This window comes from Ochotona princeps, chromosome 18 (assembly GCF_030435755.1).
Source record: "Ochotona princeps isolate mOchPri1 chromosome 18, mOchPri1.hap1, whole genome shotgun sequence".
NCBI lineage: Eukaryota > Metazoa > Chordata > Mammalia > Lagomorpha > Ochotonidae > Ochotona > Ochotona princeps.
Window position 1 is genome coordinate 16,420,448 of NC_080849.1, and position 23,411 is coordinate 16,443,858.

Genomic DNA, 23,411 nt, shown 5'->3' on the forward strand with positions numbered 1-23,411 from the left:
TGGTGGTTTCTTAGTAGCATTGTCTCGTTGACACATCCTGAAACTTCCACCGAGTATGTTCATTGCTGAGTAATACAATATTAATTATATATATATATATTTAAAGCTTCTTCAAGTCCTTTTGTTGTTTCTATTTCTTCCGAAGTTATTTTTCCACTTTTTCCCTGTGTTTTTCTATAGTAGGAACTTTCCTCTGGAATTCTTACATATGAAGGCCACAGGGAAGCATAGAAAAAGGAAAAAGCTGTTTGGAAGCTCTGTGAACCGGGCAGGAAAGACTTGAAGGAATACAGAGACATTTATACAGCCACACAAATACCTCCAGAAGCACTTGAGGAAAAATGCTGAAAAATTGAGCTGTATCCTCAGGGGAAAAAAAAAATCTGTTTTGCAAAACAAGTGGATGAAACAAGGTAGGAGAAAACCAATGTGCTCAGGTCCTGCTGGCGTCGTGTTTGAAATGTGATCGGCGGGATGACCTTGTCTGATTCAGACTGACCAAGACGGTATAGTAAGACCTGAAGAATGTGGCACTCTGACCACAATGATAGTGAGAACACAAAGAAGTGACTGGAGGCCAGACCCTTGTAGCAATGCATCCAGTGATGTCATCACGCTAGGGAGCGTGGAGCTATGGGCGTGGTGCTGCTTCTCATGAAAAAAATGTCCACGGTTTGCCCTCTCATTGTGGAAGCAAGATTGATATCAAAGCACAGATGGGAAGAAGAAATATTAGAACCCAACAAACATCCTGGGGCCCAATTATCTCAGCTGAGGACAGTTATAGCTGCCCCTCCACCCCGCCGTTCTGCTACATCTTGAAAGATTAAATAGCATATGCTTCTAGACTCTAAAATGATAGTACTTTGGCAAAAATTGATCAAAAGACACACGTCAATTTATACTCAAAGGCTTCCTCCTTCCTCCATTTCATGATAAAGCAAGCTCAGATAAAATCTGGATCTAAGGAAAGGAAATTGCTCTCTGATTATATTACTGACTTCCTTTGTGTTCGCCTAACCCTTGCATTACGTATCCCAGTGAAATATCAAAAGGTACTTCACCTTACTGAAATACTACACCAGTATCTTTTCTTCTCTGACTGGTCTATTCAGGTCTTATAATTCAACTAACTAAATGTAGTGTTGGGCCGGGTAGCGTCGCCTAGTGGCTAAAGTCCTTGCCTTGAACGTACCAGGATCCCATGTGGGTGCCGGTTCTAATCCCAGCAGCTCTACTTCCCATCCAGCTCCCTGCTTGTGACCTAGGAAAGCAGCTGAGGACTGTCCAAGCTTTGGGACCCTGCACCCGTGTGGGAGACCCGCGAGTGCAGGAAGAGGTTCCTGGTTCCCGGCTTCAGATTGGCACAGCACCGGCTGTTGCAGTCACTTGGGCCAAGATTTTAGCAGGCTTGGATGGTCCCAGTTCCTACAGCCAATTCCCAGAAAGGGTTTGGTTAACTGTCCCTGCAGCGGTTAGCCTAAATTTCTCTGGATCTGAAGCCGTAAGGTGGCCACACCTTCATCGGACGGAAGATCTTCCTCTCTGTCTCTCCTCCTCTCTGTATATCTGACTTTGTAATAAAAAATAAATAAATCTTTAAATAAATAAATAAATAAATGTAGTGTTAACTCATCTGAATATTTTTCATACTTCTTAGGAAAATGGAACACTTTGACGTGATTTTGAAACAACATTTGAAGGAATAATTTTCTTCACTCTAACGATTCTAAAAAGAGAAGTGTCTTTTTTCTACCATTGCTTTTTTCTTTGTTTTTAAAAGCGTTTATTTCATAAGAATTTCAGAGGTAGAGAGAGAGAGAGAGAGAGAGAGAGAGAGAGAGAGAGAGAGAATATTCTGTTCTCTGCTTCACTATGGCCAGATCTGGGTCAAGACCAAGGCAGGAGCCATGAAACCCACCTGAGTCTCCCACATGAGTGGCAAGGGCCCACACACTTGGGCCACCTTCTGCTGCTCTTCCCAGGAAGTGGAAGCTGGGACACAAACCGGTGCCCATAAAGGATGCTGGTGTCACAGGATGGGGCTTCACTCACTACACCACAAAACTGGTCCCTCTACTTTTTTAAACAACTAGTTCTTTCATTTTTCTTCCTTGTAGCCAAGGTCACTGTCCCAACCCCATGAAGACAGCGTGAATGCTGAGTCATTCCAGCTTAACCCTTTCCTCCTCTTTAGCGTTTCATGCTTGCCCAGCCCATGTGTTCTGGATTATTCTCGTTCACATCAAAAAGCCTGAGATCAAAGATTGGCCCCGCCTCCGATGCAGAGGGCGAGACCACACTGCAATCAGAGCCAGGAAGGTACTGCACTCCATTTTGTAATTCAGTGACAGGCCCACTTAACTCTCACCCCACATTCCATCTTTAAACCTGTACTTTGAAATAACGAAGAGTTACATTTGATGCTGTTCATTACAATTTTATTCTTTGTTTCTTAATTCGATCCACTCATTATTCAGGAAAGACTGAAGGGTGCTAGGCTTTGGGCACCCTCTGGGTCTCAGAGCAGTGGCCAAAAAGTGGGATTCTTTTTCTCATTTGGAAAACTGGGATAGATCTCCCCAGTGCTCCCAAAGCCATGTTGTCATCAGCATGCCGGAGTCAGTTACTTTGGCTGAAGCGCAAACAGGTGGCCTCACTTAGGGTGAGCATGTATAACGACAAGAAAGGCCCTACAAATGAAGAATGGAGGAGCCACCATTGAGGAACTAACCCAGAAAAAAAGACGTAACAAACACAGCCTCAAAGCATAACAGCTACTTTTTTCACATGGGGGACATGTTCTAAGACCTCTGGGGATGATTGAAACTATGATCAGACTGAACACTGTTGTCTACGATGTCTCTTCCTACACACACACACCCCGCTTTCACACCATCTCGTTTCCACTTAACCGTTACCATGCATAGGGCCGTAACCGACAGTTTGAGGCATGACACCATAAAAGCACACTTTTCCCCCTTCTTCGCCCTTTCATAGACAGATTTGTTCCTACCACAGATACCATCATATTGAAACATCTCAACATTTTTTTTTAATTAAGTCGCAAACTTCCATCTCGTCACTGCAACTCAGTACTTCACAGCTTCTTTTAGGCATATCCAAATTGCCAGTAACACTACTCTTCCACTTTGAAACCATCGGTAAGTCACATCAGGCTTTACTGAAGACAGCTACTATGACACCACTGTGACTGTGGATTTGATAATAGAGTTGGCTAATGGGGCAGGAAGTGGCTAGCGGGGTCGGTGACACACTGCATGTGTAGCATACGCAGTTGGACAAAGGGACATTCATGTTCTGGGTGAACAGAACAGGACAGCAGAAGCTCATCACACAACTTGGAAAGGAATGCTTTAAAATTTGTGAATCAATTATTTCTGGAATTTTCCTCATAATGTCGTGGGTTGCGATTGGCCAAGAGAAACACAATTGGACAAGGGAGGGACTGCTGTAAGAGAGAGAGAAAAGCAGAAGATTGTATCTCAAGGGCAGGAATTCCAGTATGTGGGATGTTTGGGGTTCTGGCCTATGGATGCCAATGTATTTTTCAGGTGAATACATTTTGATTGAAATGAAAATTTTAAGTTAAAGCTGTGTGGGAAAAAAACACTGGCAAATGGAATACATCTGTGCCTCTAAGTTGTAGAAAAAGATCATCACGTCCCACACCTACACTCAGAAAAAAGGACGGTTGCTCAAAATTGTCAAGGTCAATGACAAGTTATTCAACTACTGCTTCTGAGGCAGCAATGAGATTACAGCCTGAACAGAGGTTGTCTCTTTGAAGGCTTTTTCATCCAGGTGTGAAAGAGAGGCCTCTCTTGGTTTGTTACAATAATGGGAAAGCCCACCAACCATTCTCCCTTGCTCTCTCTCTTAACTATTTTTCCTTCCTTACTCTTTGCAGTTTTTAAATACAGGCTTCTCACACTTGGGAGTTGCATGAATTTCATCAAGATTTATGCAATTCCTCGAAGAAGCGAACTGAACTGCTGGAAAGAATGCATTTTGCTCGGGAGCAGAGATGCATACTGCCACGTATCATGACGTCCCAGTATGCTAGTCTCCACTGTATCATGGAAAATAATAATAACAATTAAAAACACACACACACAAAGATAAAGCATTGCAGAGCAAGTATTCAAAAATCCAACAGCAGCTTATTCCAAAATGGTCTATTTTTTCTAATAACTGAAAGTATAACAATGAAACACTTGCAAGACTCGGTTCCGCTGCTGGCTAAGCTCGTTCGCCTACCTGTTACCTGGCTCTGCTCTGCTCAGGGCGTTGGCTTTTTGTCTTTGTTCTTTGCTTCCTAGTTGCAATATGGCTGTCCCAGCTTTCGGAAATTATGTCCAGGTTCCAGGTCCTGACAAAGAAAAGAGGGTGGTGCTGATCGTGCTCCATCTCTTTTGTTTTTGAAAGAGTAACTGTACTACCTTGCTCCTGTTCTCACCTGAGCGAGACCAGGCAAGTATTTCTGTCTTCCAGCCTCTGCAGAGCGGAAGGAACAGGTTGTTAATAGTTGTTGTGCTATGTCAAGCAGTCTGTTGATCATTGACCATTGAGAAGTCTGGTGAATCATGTTTATTTTTTGATTTTTTTACCCCAGAGGACAGTATCCTAATCTATGTTGAAGAACATATGGTGCTGGTAACACATAGTAGGAGCTAAGTAACTGTGTTCAAATGTAGAGTTACGAATAACTTGTTGGGGAGTCCTGAGGTAGGGGAAAATGTTGACACATAAAGCCTGAATTATTTTAGACCAGGATCCTTAGTCCAGATCATGAGCTCTTTTTCAAAATGGTTTTCATTTTCATTGAAAGTCAGGGAGGCATGTGCATACACACACACACACACACACACACAGGTTTTAGTTACTTTCCAAATGCACATAATAGCCAGGGCTGGGACAAGCTGAATGCAGAATCCAGATCTCTTGTGTGGGTGGCAAGGACCCACTACTTGGGCCACTACCTGTTGCCTCTCAGGGTAGGGATCAGCGAGAAGAGAGGTAAGGAGAAGCCAGGACTTGAAGCAGCACTCTGATGTGGGATGTGGGTCTAACTGGCACCTTTTTTTCCTCCAAAATTTTTGAAACACAATTCAGAGAGAGAGAGAGAGAGAGAGAGAGAGAGAGAGAGAGAGAGAGAGAAGAGGAACAGAGAGGGAGATAAAGAGAAAGATCTTCCATCCTCTTATTCACTCCCCAAATGGCCACAACAGCTAGGACAGGTCTATGCAAAGTCAGGAGCCACGAACTCTATTTCTGTGTCTCTCATGTTGTTGCAGGAGCCAAAGCACTTCAGCCACCTGTTGCTACTTTTCCCGGTGCATTAGCAGGCAGCTGGATGTAAGCACGGTGGATTGGTGGATTGGTGGATGGCATTTGACCCAGTGCTGTGCTAGGGAATATCATCCTTTTACCAGCTGCCAAACACACTGTACCCAACACCAGCCCCAATCCAACGGGCATTCTAACTATTGTGCCAAATGCCTGGCCCTATCAGTTTTTAAAGTGGTGGCAGGAAGTACTGCAGGCTAATAGTAAAACAGAAATTAGCAAAACCAGAAAGAAGATACCCTGGGAGCACTGTAAAAAATTGCAACTAAGCACATATTCAAATGTTTATATAATTTTTGAGTAGACTAGGAGTAAAATTACCTAAATTTATCTGAACTAAACTGAAACATTGATGCAGATAAACATTAAAGTTCAACAGTGTTTGTTTAGAAGAAATTTTGTCTTGATCTATCCTCTTTGATTCTTCAATATTTTTGAGGAATTGATTCACAGTTCAAGTTCAAGTTGACGTAGAAGAGACTAAGGAAATATGTCTGTAAAATAATTTAAGTCTTATTTTGGGCCCGGCATGGTGGCTTAGTGGCTGGAGACCTCACCTGGAGCATGACAGGATCCCATATGGGCACTGGTTCTGGTCCTGGTGGCCCCACTTCCCATCCACCTCCCTGCTTGTGGCCTGGGAAAGCAGTCAAGGATGGCCCAGAGCCTTAGGACCCTGCACCCATGTGGGAGACCCAGAAGAAGCTCCTGGCTTCTGGCTTCAGATCGGTACAGCTCCGGCCATTGTGGTCACTTGGGGAGTGAATCATCAGACGGAAGATCTTCCTGTCTCTCCTCCTCCTCTCTGTATATCTGACTTTGCAATGGAAATAGATAAATCTTTAAAAAAATATTAAGTCTTATTTCAAATTAAAATTTGTTGTTAAATGTCTATGGGGGCATGGAAACCTATTTGAATTTTTCTAAGACTAGAGAACTATTACTTTATTTTATATCATCCGAATGATTATATACTTCTTTCAAGAAACAGACCTGCTGCATAGTATTGTGAGAGCATAACTCTTTTTTTTTCTTATTAGATTTAGCTTTATTTTATTATTTGAAAGGCAGTTACATTCGCATCCCAAATTGCCTGGTCTGAATCCAGGAGCCCAGAGCTTCTTTTGGGTCTCCCAGGTGGGTGCAGGGACCCAAGGACTTGAACCGTCCTCTGCTGCTTCCCTAGGCCACAAGCAGGGAGCTGGATCAGAAGTGGAGCAAGCCAGGATGGGAACCAACGCCCACATGTGATGCTGGCGCCGCAGCGGAGGCATAGGCTGCTCTACCATGGTGCCAGCACCGGAGAGCGCAGTCCTTACAAAACACACTCATTCAATTTGTCCACCAAGAATCCACTGAACATTTGCCCGTAAGTAGGGCAAATCCAGCACACAGGCACTAGAGATGCGATAGTGAATATGAAGGATAGCTTCGTGGGCAGGTGGCGAACAAAGGACTAATAACTACAAGTAATAAAGCACAATAAATGGTTGGGGGAGAAAGCCCAGTGGTCATGTACACACAGCCAAGGGGGAGCGTAGAGCAGAAACGGGGGAATTGGGAGATCAGGAAAGGCTCTTTGGGTGATTCAGTGTCTAACAGCTACGTAGAACTGGCCAAAAGAAAGGTCAGAAGTGGGGTGAGGACGAGGTGGAGAGAGAGGCGATTATCACAGTCCGAGGTCACTGCAAGAAAAGCCGGAGGTCAGAAGCAGCAGAAGCAGCCAAGCTCTAATCTTGGGGTCAGGAGCCTTGGGTTCTTGCCTTTGTTCTGTCATTGTGAGACACGCAGGGCAGGATGTTTTGCTTGGTGAGGTTTATTTTCTCACTGACTTAGTTGAATCATTCTTTCTATACTTGCTAACAGTAGCCAGTGTCAGCCCCTCTTCCTGATGGAGGATGCGGCGTAGCATGCTGGTGTGTTGTAGGCAGAATTAAGCAAAGAACCACCAAGCAGCATATTCAGTTGTGGTTAAAGGCTCTCCAGCCCAAAGCTCATTTTATCTTTGCTAGTAGTACTGTGATTTTTAATTAGAGGGAGTTCAATCAAGCATGCATATTTCTATTCTTTAGTCCTAAGCATTTGTTTATGGTTCAGGTATCAGGTAACCAGAATGTTTTTCTTTAAAATACCAGATGCTAACCTAATTTTTCCTTGGTTCAAAATTTACCACTTCTTGTTTTTACATGCTTTTCAGATAATTAACTCTTCTCTTTTTAATTTAAGTTGAACTATTAAGCATTGGATTTCTCTGTAGTGATTCCAAGTGGAGGAGTACAAAAAAAATCTTTATTTATATTGCATGTACTTAAAAGTGTCATTTGGCCTCGATGTGTGGTGCCAGCAGTATTTTGTTTTAGTTGGAATTTGTAGGCAGGCCAACTCAGTGAATCACAAAATCTCCTAATTAGTTCTGGAAAATAATTTTTCACTGTGCCATCACTCCCACTTTAATGTGCTGACAAATCTGACCTTACAGCTTAGATTCTGAGAGGAAAGTCTTGCCACTGTTATCACTTGATGCATTTGTGCTCACTGGGCAAGAGTAAGATTTTGATCGATCTATGTCCTTCATTGGTTGGATATTTTATCACACACAGAGATTCTAATGCAGCTTATATATTTGCCAATGAAACATACAGATCCCCAAATCAGTTCTTACTCTACACTGTTCTTTCAAGTTTTAGTCTCTGAATTTGTTCTATATTCAAAATAAAAATTCAAATTAACCACTATTTTTCTTGACAGCTGCTGCTTCTTTAATGGCTTACCCTCAGACTGATGGTCCACACTACCCGGAAGATATCTGAAACAATGGATCACCTAGGGGTGACAGCTGGCGTTTTTCAGCACCTGCCTTTACACCTGGGAAGCCCGGATCGGAGGCGGTGTATCTCTTTTGTTCCTTTAATAGACCAGATTTCATATATAATCCTCTCTTGTTTTGGCTTTTCACTTTTTCCAAAAGATAAGCCAGTAAAACCTTATTCATTGTATGGGATAAAAATTTGGTTGCAACTTGACTGATTGTGAAAAGCAGTGTTGCTATTCCCCCCTCCCCCAGATGTAATATAAAATGCATTTTTCCTAGAGGTAGAGAAGATGTGCTATTTGCCCAGTATTTTATGGGAGCACGAAGGGGTCTCTTAGGCACTGCATGGATCCTCAATAACATTATTAGTTCCCCACATTTACCTTAATTCCTTGATGAGAATGTTTTCTTCCTTCAACGGAGAAGAAGTGCCGTTGGAACTACTGCTTATACTTTGCTAGACTGCATCACAGTTGAAAAACTTAACTAAGAGGTTTTTGAAATGTCAAAATGTTACAATTATGCTGGCATTTAACAAGTGGAATCTAGTAGTTGAGTTCACAATGACGAGCCTGATGCGCTGCATTCCTTGAAACATGCTTTATGCAGTCACACTGCTTGACCTAGAGCCTGAATTTTCCACAAAGATCTTTCTCCATCTGTTGTCTCAACTGCCTTTTCTCCTCAGATTGTACTCATGGTTATCTTTCAGTTTTCATTAGGTGAGAAAATCACAGTATTCCTTCAACAGAATGGTTGTCATCCACGTTATTACTATTTTTTAAGATTTATTTTTATTGGAAAGTCAGATACACAGAGAGGAGCAGACACAGACAGGAAGATCTTCCGTCCGATGATTCACTCCCCAAGTGACCGCAAGGGCCAGAGCTGAGCCAGTGTGGAACTAGGAGCCAGGAGCTTCTTCTGGGTTTCCCACACCGGTGCAGGGTCCCAAGGCTTTGGGCTGTCCTTGACTGCTTTCCCAGGCCACAAGCAGGGAGGTGGATGGGAAGTGGGGCCTCCGGGATACAAACCAGTGCCCAGGCTTAACTTTCTGCTATGTAAGTGTAGGGACAAAGGTAGAACTTCTAGCATCATCATGCCATGTTATATTTAATTGTTTCACTGGGAGTCCTCCTTTGTTCAGGAGCAGACACGTGCTGCAGCGTATCTTGTCCACATTTTGATTGCACTACTTTTTTCCTTCTGAATTTTATCCCTTCCATTGAGCCCTGAACATTTGTCTTCTCGAAGATTCAGTTCTTGATTTTCTCTTTCATTACTATTAAAATACATATGGCCTTCCTGGAGCTCTGTGAGGCTTTCACAGATGAATTCTAAATGTCTCCAGTGGGGAACGCTCTCCCGAGAAGTGGACTTGGACTTCAATCCTGTCCTGAACGCATCTCCAGAAAGAATTCCAGGACATTAAAACGTCAGGCTATTGATGCACAAGTTTAGGGTTTTGAGTTCACATTTACACGGATCGTAAAGGCAAGATTTTAATTTTTCATAGCTTTATACTCACACTAGCGAATTTTAGCATAAACTAAACTTGGTCCTCAACTTCTAGGTCTCGGGTTTACAAGAATTGGCCGACAAAAGCATTTCAGATTCCCTAAGGCGGTGGGGCCGTGGGCTAGGCTGGACTATCAACGTGTTTACCGAGGCAAAGGCCACACTGATCTGTGTTCGAGGAAACCATCCACGTTAAGAAATGATCTGAGAAACTGGGCAAATTCTACACGGATTCAGGTCGTTTTAGACTCTGAAGGTCAAGCCCACGAGACTAGAGGAACTATTGCAAGTTCTTCTGTGTCCAGGCCCTGGCAGACACCAACCAACAAGCAGCTAACAGGAGGTTTCGCCTGGTTTCTTCCACGCGATGACCGCCTGGACACGGGCGGGAAAGGGGGTGGGTGTCCCAGGGGGCAGCGCCGTGACACGCAAGGCCGTGTCAGGGAACACACAACGAGCTCCAGTTTGTTTGTTGTCTCCTCTGTGGGAAGTCACAGCGCGGCGGACATGACCCCTGACACGCCGTAACCGCGGCCGCCCAGTCAGGCAGGCAGGCAGTCAGCCGTGACTCAGAGCACGACTGGCGCTTCCGGGATCCGCGCGGCCCCGGGGCGCCTGGGGCCGGAAGGGCGCGGCCTGAGGGAGGAGCCCGCGCGGGGCAGGGGGCGTGTCCTCCGGGGGCGTGTCCTCCGGGGGAGGCGGGGCCGTGGCGGCCGCTCGGGAGCGCTTGGAGGACCTAAGAGGCGGCGGCCGCGGCCACGCCCCGAGCGGGAGGGCCGCTCTGTGCGCGCCCGCTCTATGATGCTTGCGCGCGTCCCCCGCGCGCCGCGCTGCGGGCGGGGCGGGTCTCCGGGATTCCAAGGGCTCGGTTACGGAAGAAGCGCAGCGCCGGCTGGGGAGGGGGCTGGATGCGCGCGCACCCGGGGGGAGGCCGCTGCTGCCCGGAGCAGGAGGAGGGGGAGAGCGCGGCGGGCGGCAGCGGCGCTGGCGGCGACTCCGCCATCGAGCAGGGGGGCCCGGGCAGCGCGCTCGCCCCGTCCCCGGTGAGCGGCGTGCGCAGGGAAGGCGCTCGGGGCGGCGGCCGTGGCCGGGGGCGGTGGAAGCAGGCGGGCCGGGGCGGCGGCGTCTGTGGCCGTGGCCGGGGCCGGGGCCGTGGCCGGGGACGGGGCCGGGGCCGGGGCCGGGGCCGCGGCCGTCCCCCGAGCGGCGGCGGCGGCGGCCTTGGCGGCGACGGCGGCGGCTGCAGCGGCGGCGGCGGCGGCGGAGGTGGCGGCGGCGCCCCCCGGCGGGAGCCGGTCCCTTTCCCGTCGGGGAGTGCGGGGCCGGGGCCCAGGGGACCCCGGGCCACGGAGAGCGGGAAGAGGATGGACTGCCCGGCCCTCCCCCCCGGATGGAAGAAGGAGGAAGTGATCCGAAAATCTGGGCTCAGCGCCGGCAAGAGCGATGTCTACTACTTCAGGTAACCGCCCTGGGCGGGGGTCGCGGGGTCGCGCCGGGGGCAGGGGGTCACCAGCTGACCCAGGCAGTGGGGTGCGGGGCGCCGGCGGGGAGCACCGGGGGCGCGGGAGCGTGTGTCAAGGGGGAGGCCTCCCTGGAGGTGGGAGATGTGAGCCCTCGGGCCCCAGGGTGGTGAGTGGTGCAGGGAAGGAGGGCGTTGCGTGTCCAAGGGCAGAGTGGTTGGATCTGCAGTGCGAGAGGTTACTGTGGCAGCGACGAGTGCTCCACTGAAGGGTTAACAAGGTGTAGTCCATCGAAACTGTAAAACGCAGGCAGTGTTGGCTCCTGTCCCAGCCCGTCCTAGATTGATGATCGCCAGAGGGTGTACTCATGCCCGTGTGGAAGCATTGACTGTCTGCAGCGACAAGGGTTAGGTCGCCTTGTGGGCTGCAGGCAAGTTTGGCCCAAAGTAGCGGTTTCGAATGCCTGAGGTTTCTTGTAACTCCCCTCGTGTGGTGAAGTGTGCTCTCTTGAGAAAACAGGACCTTTGCTGGAGTCCTCGCGCCCCCAGCCTGTAATGTGCCCCCCAGGGAGCACTGGGCTGCCTCTGGAGATATTTTTGGTTCTCACACCTGGAGGGGGGTGGGAGAGGGGAGGCGGTTACAGGAGAATGGCCTGGCTGTCCTACACATGCTTGGTATTTGCAGGACAGCACCCCAAAGATGGGCACAACATGTCAGGTTGTTGCGGTTAGGACTCCTGGTGGAAATGACAGGGGCTCTTTCACTTCCGTGGGGGTCCCAGCTTGGAGAACCCAGAGAGCTCACTATGGTGGCCATGGCAGTGTCAGAGTTGTAAAGACGTTTACTGAATTTTCTTGGAAGGCGTTGCACTTGTCGACGGACCTCAGAGTGTTGGCTCAGCGCTGTGGTGGACTGCTGGAGGCCCACTGGAAGTGTCTCCCAGGGGCTGCGGGGGCATAGGAGCTGGTTGCGGGCCATTCTACCATTGCCCAAGGTTGTGAGGATTTCCTGTCTTCTGTCACCAAGTGGGGTGTCTATCGTCACCCCTGGAAAGTGTTCACACATACAGGCAGTGAGTGCTCGAGCACTGGGACTATTCTTAAACAGTTTTCACAGGTTTCATGGAAGAACACATGCTAGCCCACGAGGATGTGGCCTGTGTGTGCCCTGCTGCGTGCCCTGCTGTGTGCCCACGCCCAGGGTGGCTCACATACACAGATGAGGTTCACTAATGGATTTTACCTCTTCGGTACAAAATAAAATGTAAGTGCTGTTGCATTAGGAGTTTTTTCACTTCATCCGAGACCACTTCTGTTTAAATCCTTTTTTCTTTTTTTCTTTTTTTTTTTTTAAAGATTTTTTTTTTAATTGTAAAGTTAGAATTACAGAGGGAAGGAGAGAAGGATCTTCCGTCCGCTGGTTCACTCCCCAAGTGTCCGCAGTGCCAGAGCTGAGCCAATCCAAGGCCAGGAACCCCTTCCGGTCTCCCACGCAGGTGCAGGGGCCCAAGTATTTGGGCCAACCTTCACTGCTTTCTCAGGCCACAAGCAGAAAGCTGGAGGGGAAGTGGAGCAGCCGGGAAATGAACCGGTGTCCAGATGAGTTCCCAGGGCGTGTGTAAGACGAGGACTTTAGCCATGAGATTACTGCACTGGGCCCTCTTTTTAAAGATTGGTTTATGTATTAATTTTTGCAGAGATGGAAGGAGTGACAGAGATCTTGCATGGTCTGGCTCACTTCCCAAACGGCGGCCATGGCTGGAGCTGGGCTGCTTCAAACCAGGAGCCTCTCTGGCCTCCCACATGGGCCAGGACCATAAGGACCTGGGCACTTTCGGACCAGCTCCTGCTAATGCACCTGGGAAAGCAGTGAACGATGGCCCCAGTGTTTGGGTCGCTGCCACCTGCTGCAGCTCCTGGGCACCTGGCTCGGAGCTGTCTGTGGAGTTAACCAGTAGGTGGACGATCTGGCACTCTCTTTGTAACTCTGACTTTCCATTGAATAAATCTTTAAAAATATGAAATAAATCAGAAAACTTGGAAATAATAAAAGCACATCATGTTGTTTTGTCTTTCCTTATCATATAATATTTGATTTCCTGCTGAGAACATTTGTGGTAAAATGATTTGTCCTAAATCCATCTGGCGCTGGTCCAGGTGTGTCGCTCAGGTCCGGCATCTGTTACGTCCCCCTTGAGGCCGGCAGAGCCCTCTGTGAGCAGGTAGTGGTGCTGTGGAACATTCCATCTGGAGGCCAGCTCCTTCAGGACCCGGTGACTGCGCCTTCGCAGGGGAGCATCTGCACGCCTGAAATTCTGTCCCTCCTGGCAGCTCCCCCAGGAAATGGCGTGGTTTTGAGATGACACATTCGTAACAAGTAGCAATTATTGCAGAACTTTGTTGTTACTTAGTTGTTGTAGCTGGAAAATCACTTCAAAATATTTGATTGCCTTGGTGCTTGTTTTGGTTTATGGTTATTTAACAGTGTCTTGAATGTGTTGTGAAGTTTATGAAATTTTTAAAAAGATTTATTTATTATTTTTATTGTAAAGGCAGATTTCCAGAGAGGAGATACAGAGAGAAAGATTTTTTTGTCCGCTGGTTCACTCCTGAAGTGGCCACGGCCAGAACTGAGCTGATCTGAAGCCAGGAGCCAGGAACTTCTTCCAGATCTCCCACACGTGTGCAGTGACCCAAAGCACTGGGCCATCCTCAGCTGCTTTCCCAGGCCTCAGGCAGGGAGTGGGATGGGAGACAGAGCCACCAGGATTAGAACTTGTGCCATATGGGATGCCTGCAGTTGTAAGGCGAGGATTTAGCTACTAGGCTATTGTGCTTGGCCCTGAATGTGAAATTAGAATAAAACAAAAACAAAAAACTGTGTATTTGAGAGATTCGAGGGAGAAGAGGACACACACACACACACACTTGCGCACGCGTGAAAGCGAAGGCATTTACTTCCATCTGGTAGTTCACTTCCCTGACACACACGCGTGCGCACACACACAAGCGAAGGCATTTACTTCCATCTGCTGGTTCACTTCCCTGATGGCTGCAGTGGCCAGGCAGGGCCAGGCCAAAGCTGTGACCTTTTTCCAGGTTTCCTGTGGGGTGGCGGGAGTCCAGACACTTGGCCCTTTTCTGCTGCTTTTCCCAGGATGTTGGGAAGGTGTGTAGGGAGATGCAGGGAGGTGTGTAGGAAGTGGAGTAGCTGCTAAGGTACCCACGAGTGCAGCACAGGTCTGGCTTCACCCCTGGCCCCTGATGTGAAATGTTTTATACCAACTGAGTAGATAGTTTATGGCGGAAGCACTGGTATGATCACCTAGAAGTAGACTGTCTAAACACATTTATTGAGAAGCAAATTGCAAACCAGTCTCTGGACTGGACATCTTGTGAAATGCTGAATCCTGATTTGTCTTTTGCTAGTTCGTGAATGTAGAAAGGATGTGCTGAACAGATTTGTGCCATGTATGTTTAGTTTAGGGCTGTAAGGAGTGTTGTCTTGCTTATTGACTGTCTACAAAGTGTTAGTTACTCTGCAGGATTGAAGCATCCAATCTTGATTCCTTTTCTAGAAGTTGATGAGGATACACGTATATGTAGTGTGTGGTAGTTGTGACACAGTAAAGACTTGTGACATTAGCTTTCTGTGATGAGCGATGGTTACTACTTATTATAAAGGAGGACAAATTATTTTTCAACCTCCGTTTTACATATTAGTGTCTCATATAACTCTACTTGAGCAAAAAGAAAAAAAAAATAACCCAGAAAAACAAAAAACAGTGGCTCACCAAAGAGCGCCTTATCTGTTGACAGGTGGGCTCAGAGTCGGTTCTCCCTTTGGTATCATGAACACCTGCGCCCAGTTATTCACATAGCGTCTAATAGTGCTAACTTCTAAATTAGCCTGCCCCTGGGGAGATTGAACAGATCTGTGCCTGTTAATGTAGGACGTGCCTGGTATTTATTAATTGGACTGAAATTAAGCTCATTGAGAAAGTCTCAAGTTTTGGTAGGGTAGTTTTTGGCTGCATTCTGACTCTGAGTTCTGGCAGAAGGTCTGCACACGAGTTGCCAGTTAAGCAGTTAAAGTCGGCTTTCTGTCGGGGTTACTCAGTGTTGTGGCAGTTCATGTGCTATCATTCAGTTTGTGTTTTCAAAAGATGTGGTCTGATAAAGTATTGGATCTATTGGTAGGATTTCTGAAAGAGTTCAGTTGCTATCATTTGAACTCCTTTTGCCTTCTTTATCTGAAGCATGAATTTTCTAGTTTTTCTCGCTGGCTCCTGTCACTCTCCTGGGTTCCTTGTGTAATCCTGACTTTCTCCTCTTCTTCAATTCCTTTCTTGTCTCATTCCTGTTTGACCACGTCTAAACTTGTTGGGTTCTAGACTCATGGTTATAACTGAGTTGAAGACCTGGGAATCCTGGTAAACTGTTACAGCTAGTGCCATAAAATATCATGTGGTGGGGTATTAGAAACATATCAGTAAACATTTTTTGATTCATCAAAGTTATGCGTTTGCACTGAGAATTTTTGGAAAAAAGTTCAGTGGGGACAGAGAGTTGAGTAATCCCAAGGAGTAGGAAAATGAGGAAGCAGTAAACCTTTTGCCTTCTTTATCTGAAGAGGACTCAGATGTTCAAGGAGGTAATTTCTGGAGAAGGCAGTGCGGAGTTTGAGTCAAGCTGTCTGGAATTGACATTTCAGTTTGACCCTGCAGTGAGCCACGGTGATACCTTAGTGTCTCTCTTTTTAAAGATTTATTTGTTTTTATTTGAAGGCAGAGAGGGAAGGAGAGGCAGAGCATTCTTCCACCCATGGGTTTGTTTCCCAAATGGCCACAATGGCCAGAGCTGGGCCAGTGCGAAGCCAGAAGCTTCTTCTGGGTCTCGCATATGGGTGCAGGACTCCAGGTACTTGGCCTATGGACTGCTGCTCTCCCAGGAGTGTCAGCAGGGAGCTGAATTGGAGGTGGAGCCGCAGAGACTCACGCTGGCGCCCGCAGAAGATGCCAGCACCAAGCAGAGGCTTGCTGCACTGTGATACCTGCTCCGAGTCCCTCCCGCGGTGCTGTGGTTTTCCCAGCCGTAAATGGGCTTGATGAAAGGTTCCATTCTACTGCATTAAAATCAATACATCTCTTACAATATTTGATATGTTTAAGGACAGTTAAGAAAGGCTGAGTAGATAAATGGTATGTCTCATTTTGGATGTCAGAGTTCAACCTAGAACCTTTCACTCCCTGCTTTAAAAGTCAAAAGAAAAAGCTTCCCTTGTGAACGTTTGGGCTGTCACTGTAGCGATTTTCTTCCTGGTTATTCCTTAGTTACACCTCATGTTCCCATGTCGTGTACGCTGTGTCACCTAGCTGTCTGTCTTCTCTGTAGCATCAGTGGTGAACACATTGGTACTAAATACATCTTTATTAATTGATATTGCAGTTCACTTACAATTATGAAAGCAAGCCTTAAATGACTTCTAAGTTTTTGCCTTATTTTACTACCAGTGTTTTTAAAATTGGGATTAAATTGGTTGAGGTTGTTTGTTACGGCTAAACATTCTCAAGTTTCTGATATTCATTGTTAACGGGGCACTGTAGACAGTTGTAAAAGCCTTTTTTCCTCCTGGGATTTTCAATATGAGCTGAATAGTGAAAAGAGTAAAAAAAAGGTTTTTATTTCTATTGGACTGACACAAGGAAATCAACATTTGAATTTCCTTGTATTCTTGAGGAAATAGCGCGCGGCCTGTCTACCTTATGTTTAGGTCTGTTTCAGGACGCTGAGGATTTTGGCTGCAGTTAGTCCTCTGGCTAAATGCTCTACGGGCATTTCTGTATTGGGTCCTTATGTCCTGGGAGAGCTGAGTACAGTCACATTGGTTTTGCCGGGGGGAGCTGGCACAGGTCCGGTGAGGTGCAGTTCTGATTGGGCTAGATGGAAAGCAGTTAGGATCGTGGGGCAGATGTTCAGCTCCAGGACTCTGTGTCTGCTGCCCGGGGAGACAACTCCTTGTAGTCTAATCCCACGGTAGCTGCTCCGCTGTTTGGAGCTTGTTGGAGCCCTAAAATAATGTCATTATTTACTATTATACTTGTTTCCTGAAGGTGTCAGTGGGTGGAGTTGAACTCTTTATTTGATAATAAAACCATTGTAGCAAAGATAACCTTTCAATTTTATGTAACACTAGAAGGAAAAAAAAATGATAAACTTGTGAGAAATGACATGATTAAAATGACATTTTTTGGGTATCTTAGTGATTGATTTGTTAAAATATATTCTCTGTCATTACCTTCCATCCTGTCCCACTTGCCCTCTCCATTTCTCAGGGAAGGGTATTCAGCCTGGAATTCACCCTGTTAGTTGATACGTATTTAGGTGAGAAGCATGTTTCCTACGAAGTAGGCTGTAGATGTCCATTTGAGGCCTCCCAGTGTGCTTCAAAAGAAGGCAAGCTGCAACTTGCAGATTGAGATTTTGAGAAACTTAGATGGTTGCAGAAGAAAGTTGTTTCTTCCAAAACTTAGATGCAATTGAAGAACATACACCCTGAAGAGCATTAAAAAATGTTTTTATTTGGAAAAAAAAAATAAATCCAGTATTTAAGAGCTTATTGCATAATAGAAAGCTTGGCTTGCTTTTGGTGTTTCCTCTTAATTGGGCCTGATTGAAGCCTGGGTCTGGAATGATATTTTTTGATATTTTCTTCTCAACAGCATTGCCATATCATTTTGTGATGCGTTGTTGCATGTCTTGCATCTGATTTTTGAAATTTGGCATGCAAAGTCTCACCTGCCGCAGTACCCACACTACTGAATTAGAAGAAACACTTGGCCCAAAAGGAACTGATGCATATCCATTCAAAAATAGCCTGTGGCCCAGTGTAATGCCTCAGAGGCTAAATCCTTGCCTTTCATGCCCGGAATTCCATGTGGGTGCCAGTTCGTGTCCTGGCTGCTCCACTTTCCATCCAGCTCCCTGCTTGTGGCCTGGAGAGGCAGTGGGGGATGACCCAGAGCCTTGGGGCCATGTGCACACGTGAGAGACCAGGAAGAAACTCTTGGCTCCTGGCTTCTCATCAGCTCTGGCTGTTGTGATCACTTGGGGAGTGAACCAGTGGATGGAAGGTCTTTCTGTATCTCTCTCTCCCTCTCTCTGTAAATCTGCCTTTTCAATGAAAATAAATCTTTAAAAGAATTCTGTGACAGAAATCAGTGATTTTTTTTTTCCAAATTGCTTTTAACCATTTGTGAAATAGTCAAACTCTTTTATTTCATGATCTAATTTTCATTATTGGAACATGAATAGGCTATTTGCAAAATCGGTGGTTTTTTTTTTTTTTTTTTTTGTAACAATTTAATCATTTGCATCACACACAGAGACAAAGGCAAAGAGGGCTCCTGTTTGTGGTCCACTTGGGTGCTCACTGTGATGGTGGTCAGGCTAGGCAGGACGGGAACTCAGTCCATGAGACCAACACGGGTGGCAGGGGCACAGCCACTGAGCCACCTCCCTGTGTACACATGGCCATGAAGTTGGCCTTGGGAGCGGAGGCATGCCTTGAATCCAGACACTCTGCTATCTTACTCTGCTTTCCCAACATAAAGTCTTAACAGTAGGCCGAATGTCCACCTCCTATTTCATAGTGGACTAGTAGGAGTCATAACTTTTTTTTTTTTAAAGATTTATTTTTATTACAAAGTCAGATATACAGAGAGGAGGAGAGACAGAGAGGAAGATCTTCCGTCCGATGATTCACTCCCCAAGTGAGCCACAATAGGCCGATGCGCGCCGATCCGAAGCCGGGAACCAGGAACCTCTTCCAGGTCTCCCACACGGGTGCAGGGTCCCAATGCATCGGGCTGTCCTCGACTGCTTTCCCAGGCCACAAGCAGGGAGCTGGATGGGAAGTGGAGCTGCCGGGATTAGAACCAGCACCCATATGGGATCCCGGGGCTTTCAAGGCGAGGACTTTAGCCGCTAGGCCACGCCGCCGGGCCCCATAACTCTTTTTAAAAGACGAATTTATGCGTTTGAAATTCACAGACACGAAGAGCGAGAGAGAAAGACTGAGAGAATGAGACAGAGGTTGATCCATCAGCCGTGCACTGGTTCGCTCCCCGGGTGACTAGCAGCTGGGGCTGGGCCGTGAGGAAGGCAGGAGCCCGAGCTTCACCTGCTGAAGGGCCAACCATTACCGCGTTACACTGCTTCTCCCAGGCCAGGAGCCTGCGACTGCTCTGGAAGTGCCACAGCCAGGACAGGAAGCGGCATCCGTGGCTCGTGTTGCACATGGTGGTTTTCTCTGTGATACCGCAGTGCTGGCGCCAGGCGTCGACAGCTTATAATCGTGCTGGACTTCTCAAGACTTGCATGATGAATTAGAAACAAACCATCTGTGCTTACAAGTTTGGCTTCAAATATTAATATCCTGTGTAGCTGTTGAAGTTGGTATTGTTCTTGACCATTTCTGTTAAATGAAGTTTAATTTCACTGGTGTTCTGAAAAAACTAAAACTTAAGGAAACAAAGTCATAGAACAGAGTGGAATTTGAGTTATGTTTATGGCTCTAATGATCTTTTCCCCTGTCTTGCTCATCTTTACGTAAATTCTGGTAGTTTGAGGTACAAAAGCCATAAGCTCTGTGTGAATATAAATAACAATTGTAAAAACCGAGTAGTCAGCAGCCAACAGGAGTACTTCGATGTACAAATGTGAGGAAGAACGTTATCCTCTTTTGAATATTTTTTTGAGTCTTAGTTTTTGTATTTTCCTTTGACCCTAACAGACTCTATATATACATCAAGGATATATTTATTTTTTAAAGATCTGTTTATCCACATGGAAGAGTTGCAGAGAAAGGAGTGTGAGAGAGAGAGAAAGCAGCCCCCTCTCATCTGCTAGCTCTCTTCGCAAGGGGCTAGGGCGGTGGGAGCCGGGCCTGTTGGAAGCCAGAAACCAGAAGCTTCTTCTTGGCTTCCCGCGTGCGTGTAGAGGCCCGGGTGGTTGGCCATCTTCTGCTTTCCTGACGTATCACGGAGCTGGATTGGAAGGGACACAGCCAGAATTCAAACCTGTGGCTTTCTGGGATGTTGGTCTGTTGCTATGCCACAGTGCTGGGACCAAAGCTTTAAAAATGCTTTTTAACAGGTATACATCCCTTTAATGAGCATTAAGCATTTCCCAGGGACCCCTAGAAGAAATAGGCAACTCTTGTCGCGTTTTGAGGGTACTTTTGTGAGCAGCTTGCTGCATTTGCCTTAGTAAATAGTTGCAAATCAAGGAATTATTAACCTGTCCCAGCTCGGGCGGAGTCTGGTTCGTTTGCAGTCTTTAGTGTTTATTTCAGTCTCTAGTGTGCTTGCCGAATGAAGCAAATAGTGAATACATTTCTCCATTAACTCCAAGGACTTGTGGTCATGTGACCGGTGCTGGCCAGTTAGGCTCACCTGCTCTGCATATGTCTTTGTGTTCCTTGATATATTTGATGTCTGCTGTGTATGAAATCAGCTGTTTAAATATACATATATTCATATAAAATTATGTATATGAAATTTTATGTATGCATATCCAATCAGGTATGTGTATATATATATGTACATACACATATTTAAGGCTTATTTATTGGAAATGGTTAACAGTTATCTTTAGAAGGCCACGTGTTTTTACCTAACTTCATTTCTATTGTCATAACTGTGAAGCTGCTTCACATAGTATCTTGGAAGAAGAGTAGTCTTAAGTTAAAAAAAAATGCAGTAATACTAGACTTAATATGTAATTTTTTTCTTATTATAGTCCACAAACTTACCCTGTTAAGTTACTAGCAGTTTCTAAATGCTTTCTCTGCACTGTGTACCTATTTGAGAACTTAATCCACAGACCACAGTTGGCTAACCCTGGTTTACAATGAAGAATTGGGATTTTGGAGTCAGAAGTTGGAACTTGAATCTTGCGTTACCATTTCCAGTTGGGTAGATTTTAAAGTTTCTATAAATCTTGGTTTCTCCACTATAAACTGAGGGCAAGAATTCTACCTTATGGTAGAATAGATATAAGTGAATAGATATAAGTGAATAGATATAAGGCATTTGGTTTGTAGTAGGTGGTCATTGGATGTGTTGTATTTTAAAATGTGATTAGGATAAATCTTATTTATAGGTATTCAAGGTTTTAAAAATTAAATTTCTCTCTTTACAAAGACATCTTATGCTCACCAGGAATAATTGAGAAAATAGAGCAGAGGATGGAAAATGATAGTTATTGTGCCAAGGAGAACCAGTATCAACATTTTGACATGGTACCTTCCAATCTGCTTTTTGGATATGTTTGTTTGTAAATGCGTGTTGAACGCACACACACATGCTTTATGGTAGAAAAGATCAAACATATGCATGTATGCATAAGTAAGTGGAGAGGCGGGGTGTGCCCTGGGTGACGTGAGCAGCTCCGGGCCAATCGTGTTTCATCTGTCTCCATCTGTGACAACATTTTGAACAAGCTCGACGCCATACTTAATTTCTTAAATTTCCACAGCAGTGTCATGACTCCAGCTGAATCAAAATATTTTCCTTTTTGCTTTCTCAGAAAGTAAGAGCTGTCGATAGTAATGTGAGGTTAGGGAGAATTCTACATTAATTCATTTCTGCATTTTAATTGGATTACACTGATTTTAATTTTTCATCCAGATTGCTGCAGAAATTATAAAATTAGCTACTGTAATACTGTTTTCATGTAATTTTTGTTACATAAAAAAATAAATGGTAGTTATAGAGTGAAAATGATACAGAATTTCATCTACGTTTCTTACTATATAAAATCTGTGATGATTCCTTCAATACTTCCATTGAGGAAAAATCAGTGCTTTCACATTTATCAGTAGCCAAATTGTAAATATGTGATTTTCTGAATTTTAAAGTAATTATGCAGCTCCATTCCCCACTGCCTAGAATTTTTTTAAAAAAAGATTTATTTATTTGAAAGAGTTACAGAGCTAGACAGATCTGTCTGCTGGACCCCTCTCCGAATGGCCTCTCCCCAGATGGCCCCTCTCCGAATGGCCCCTCCCCAGATGGCCCCTCTCCGTATGATCCCTCCCCAGATGGTCCCGGTAGCCAGGACGGGGCAAGGCAGAAGCCAGGAGCCGGCAGCCTCCTCCAGGTCTTCACTAAGTAGCAGGCACCCCGCGTTTGGGCCACCGTCTGCTCTCCTTCCTATACTGTTAGAAGGGAGCAGGATTAGAAGTGGCAGAATGATGAACTTGGGACTATTACTGAAGGATTGTACTATTGTAGTAATATGGGGAAGCCAGAGGGGGGTGGCAAGGGGAGGGTGGAAGGGGAAATCCCTGTGCCTGTGGAACTGTAGAATGAAAAATTAAGAACTAAAAAGAAATGGAGCAGCTGATACTCAAGCTGGTGCCCATGAGGCCGCTTTACCAGCTTTGTCATCAGGCTGACCACCAAGGGAATTCCTTATGCTTGTATTTATCTCCTGAAGTCTTTTTTTTTTTTAAGGGGTTTTAAGATTTATTTATTTATTTTATTGGAAAGGCAGATACACAGAGAGCAGGAAAGACAGAGAGGAAGATCTTCTGTCCACTGGTTCACTCCCTAACTGGCCACAACAGCTGGAGTTGAGCCAGTCCCAAAGCCAGAAGCCAGGAGCCTGAAGCTTGGAGCTTCTTCTGGGTCTCCCACAAGGGTACAGGTCCCAAGGCCTTGGGCTGTCCAGTGCTTTCCCAGGCCACAAGCAGGGAGCTGGATGGGAGCAGCTGAGACACAAACTGGTGCCCATATGGGATCGTGGCGTGTGCAAGGCGAGTATTTAATTACTGAGTCATTGCACCGGGCCCATTTTTTAAGCTGCTGTTTCTAGAGTTTGTACCATTTGCATACTTAATTTTTTATATCTAAACATTTCATTATAGAAATTTCCAAGCATGCACATGTATAGAGACTTCTCACCAGCTGGTTTCCTAGTGTAACATCATTGCTGTGTGGGTTCAGAGGCAGGATCTCATAGCAGGGTTCCGGGAGGGCCTTAGGAAGGAGCTGGGCTAGAAGGTGAATTGATATTTCTGCATTCTTGGAATGTCGTGTATTCTGGACCAAGTAAAAGTCTTGGTTGTGAAAATGGCGAATTCAGAGCTGCATGAACAAACCAGCATGGCTGCACACAGGTTACAGAGGTAAGCGAGCAGGAAGTAGGGATGAAAAATTCAAAGGAGAGGAAATCAAGTCGGACAGA

The 23,411-nt window shown here is 45.8% G+C and overlaps 1 protein-coding gene across 1 annotated transcript in view; it reads left to right on the forward strand.

Annotated features, from left to right (window-relative positions):
• The first annotated feature begins 10,376 nt into the window (after positions 1-10,376).
• MBD2 (methyl-CpG binding domain protein 2) overlaps positions 10,377-23,411 on the forward strand; it is a 53,133-nt gene continuing 40,098 nt past the window's right edge. Inside the window, exon 1 of the mRNA XM_058676850.1 lies at positions 10,377-11,159. Within this exon, the coding sequence (XP_058532833.1) occupies positions 10,609-11,159 (551 nt within the window). The 5' untranslated portion in view covers positions 10,377-10,608. The remainder of the gene's footprint in view (positions 11,160-23,411) is intronic.